This window comes from Emiliania huxleyi, assembly GCF_000372725.1.
Source record: "Emiliania huxleyi CCMP1516 chromosome Unknown EMIHUscaffold_1735, whole genome shotgun sequence".
NCBI lineage: Eukaryota > Haptophyta > Isochrysidales > Noelaerhabdaceae > Emiliania > Emiliania huxleyi.
The window spans coordinates 5304-6920 of NW_005200847.1; the positions used below are offsets into that span (position 1 = coordinate 5304).

The following is a 1617-nucleotide window of genomic DNA, read 5'->3' on the forward strand; positions in this document are numbered from 1 at the left end:
CAAGGGCCCCGATTATGGGGTGTGGCGCGTAGAAGGAGAGGCGTACCCTAGCCCGCCTACTCGGCCGCGTGGCATGAATCGCTCGCCCACCTCTCCGTCACACGGCCCTCTGCCACACGGCGCCCCGACGGCACTCAGTGCCGAGCCGACTGGGACGCTCTACTACTATCTTTGGGCGCTCAGCCACCGAGCATGGAATGCGCTCTGCCATGCCCTCTGGGGTAACACAATGACCACTAGGGCGGCGTCACGCGCGAACGACGGCGACGAGCCCCCCGATGGCGCCAGTGGCGAGCAGCAGCAAGGTGCACCGGGACTCATCCGACAGCTTGCTACTGCGACGTCGGATGAAGCGGCCGAACCTGGCGAGGGGGCACTCGGGACAGGCGGTGCGCCCGCCGACACGGCAGCAGAAGGCGCGTTGGACCTCAACCAGCCCGCCGAGGGCTCACCTCCCGCCGCCGGTACGAGTGAGAGTGACCCGCCACGTGGTGATGGCGATCGACCCCCGTCCACGCGAGGAAGTGCGCCACAGGAGCTCGGACAAGGGCCCCCGTCCACGCAAGGGGGTGCACCACAGGGGCGCGCCCAAGGCGAAGGTGCCAGCGCCGGCGAGAGGCGCGGCAATCAGCCGTCTGGCGACCAGCCCGACGCTCGGCGTGGAGGCCTGCAGGACGGAGGTCAACCCACCTTTGCCGACATGGGCCAGCTCATCCGTAGCATGACGGAGAGCAATCGGGCCATAGCCCAGAGCATAACCTCTAGCATCACCTCCGCCCTTGGCAATGAACCTAGGGCTGACGAGGGCAGGGCCGCCCGCACATCCCTCTCGGCTCGAGTGACCCGCACGTACGACGACGGGATCCCAAGGCTCGAGGGGGAGAATATCACGCCCCAGCTTATGGCCGAATGGTTGGCGCGCTTCACAGCGTGGGCTAATGTAGAGGGTATCTCTGAATATACCCTCGGGCCTGCGCCACCGACGCCTAGGGGCGCAAAGGAGCTCGAGGCGCACAAGTCGAGCCTCCAAGAAGGACTGAAGTATATTTGTGCCGCCATCGGAGATAGCGAGCTCAAACAGTCCCTCGCCCAACGAGCTGGGAATAATGGCGTGCGCGCGATGGAGCTTCTCAATACGCTGACGGCCCGCACCGGCAGGGAGGCGGCGCTGACCGCCTCCCCCGCCTGGAGATCGTGCAGTTGCTCATACTCGACGGGCCCACGCGACACTCGCGCGGGCCGGCTGCAGGACTCTCCTACAACCACGCTGCACCCAAGACTGGGATCAACTGGTCGGACGGACAAGGGAGGAAGAAGGAGAAAAAGGGAAAATCGCTCGCGAGTGGACAGCACCGGCGCAAATGTGCGCGGATTTCTGCGCCCTCTTCGGCGCACTCTGCGCCGCCGCACCAAATCGGGGTTCACACCACATACTCGAGTACTGGTTGCCCCTTCCTATTTGGCCATGGACCCGCTCGAGCGACACACGCTTACCGTCTATTTGCCGGGAAAGGAGAGCGTGCACTCCCTACGTTGCGACGCGTCCTTGACCGTCGGACGCCGGCCGTCGAGCGGCATCGTGCTCGAGGACGCGCGGGTGTCGGCCGATCACTTGCG

General features: G+C 65.6%; 1 protein-coding gene across 1 annotated transcript; it reads left to right on the top strand.

The window, feature by feature from the left end:
• Positions 1 to 229: 229 nt before the first annotated feature.
• On the top strand, positions 230 to 1363 carry EMIHUDRAFT_253484 (hypothetical protein; the record flags this gene model as incomplete). Its single annotated transcript, XM_005784052.1, has 5 exons — positions 230 to 305; positions 387 to 464; positions 567 to 912; positions 991 to 1199; positions 1250 to 1363. Coding segments are annotated over 5 exons (823 nt in total), but the record flags the coding sequence as incomplete, so codon positions are not given.
• Between the last annotated feature and the right edge of the window lie 254 nt (positions 1364 to 1617).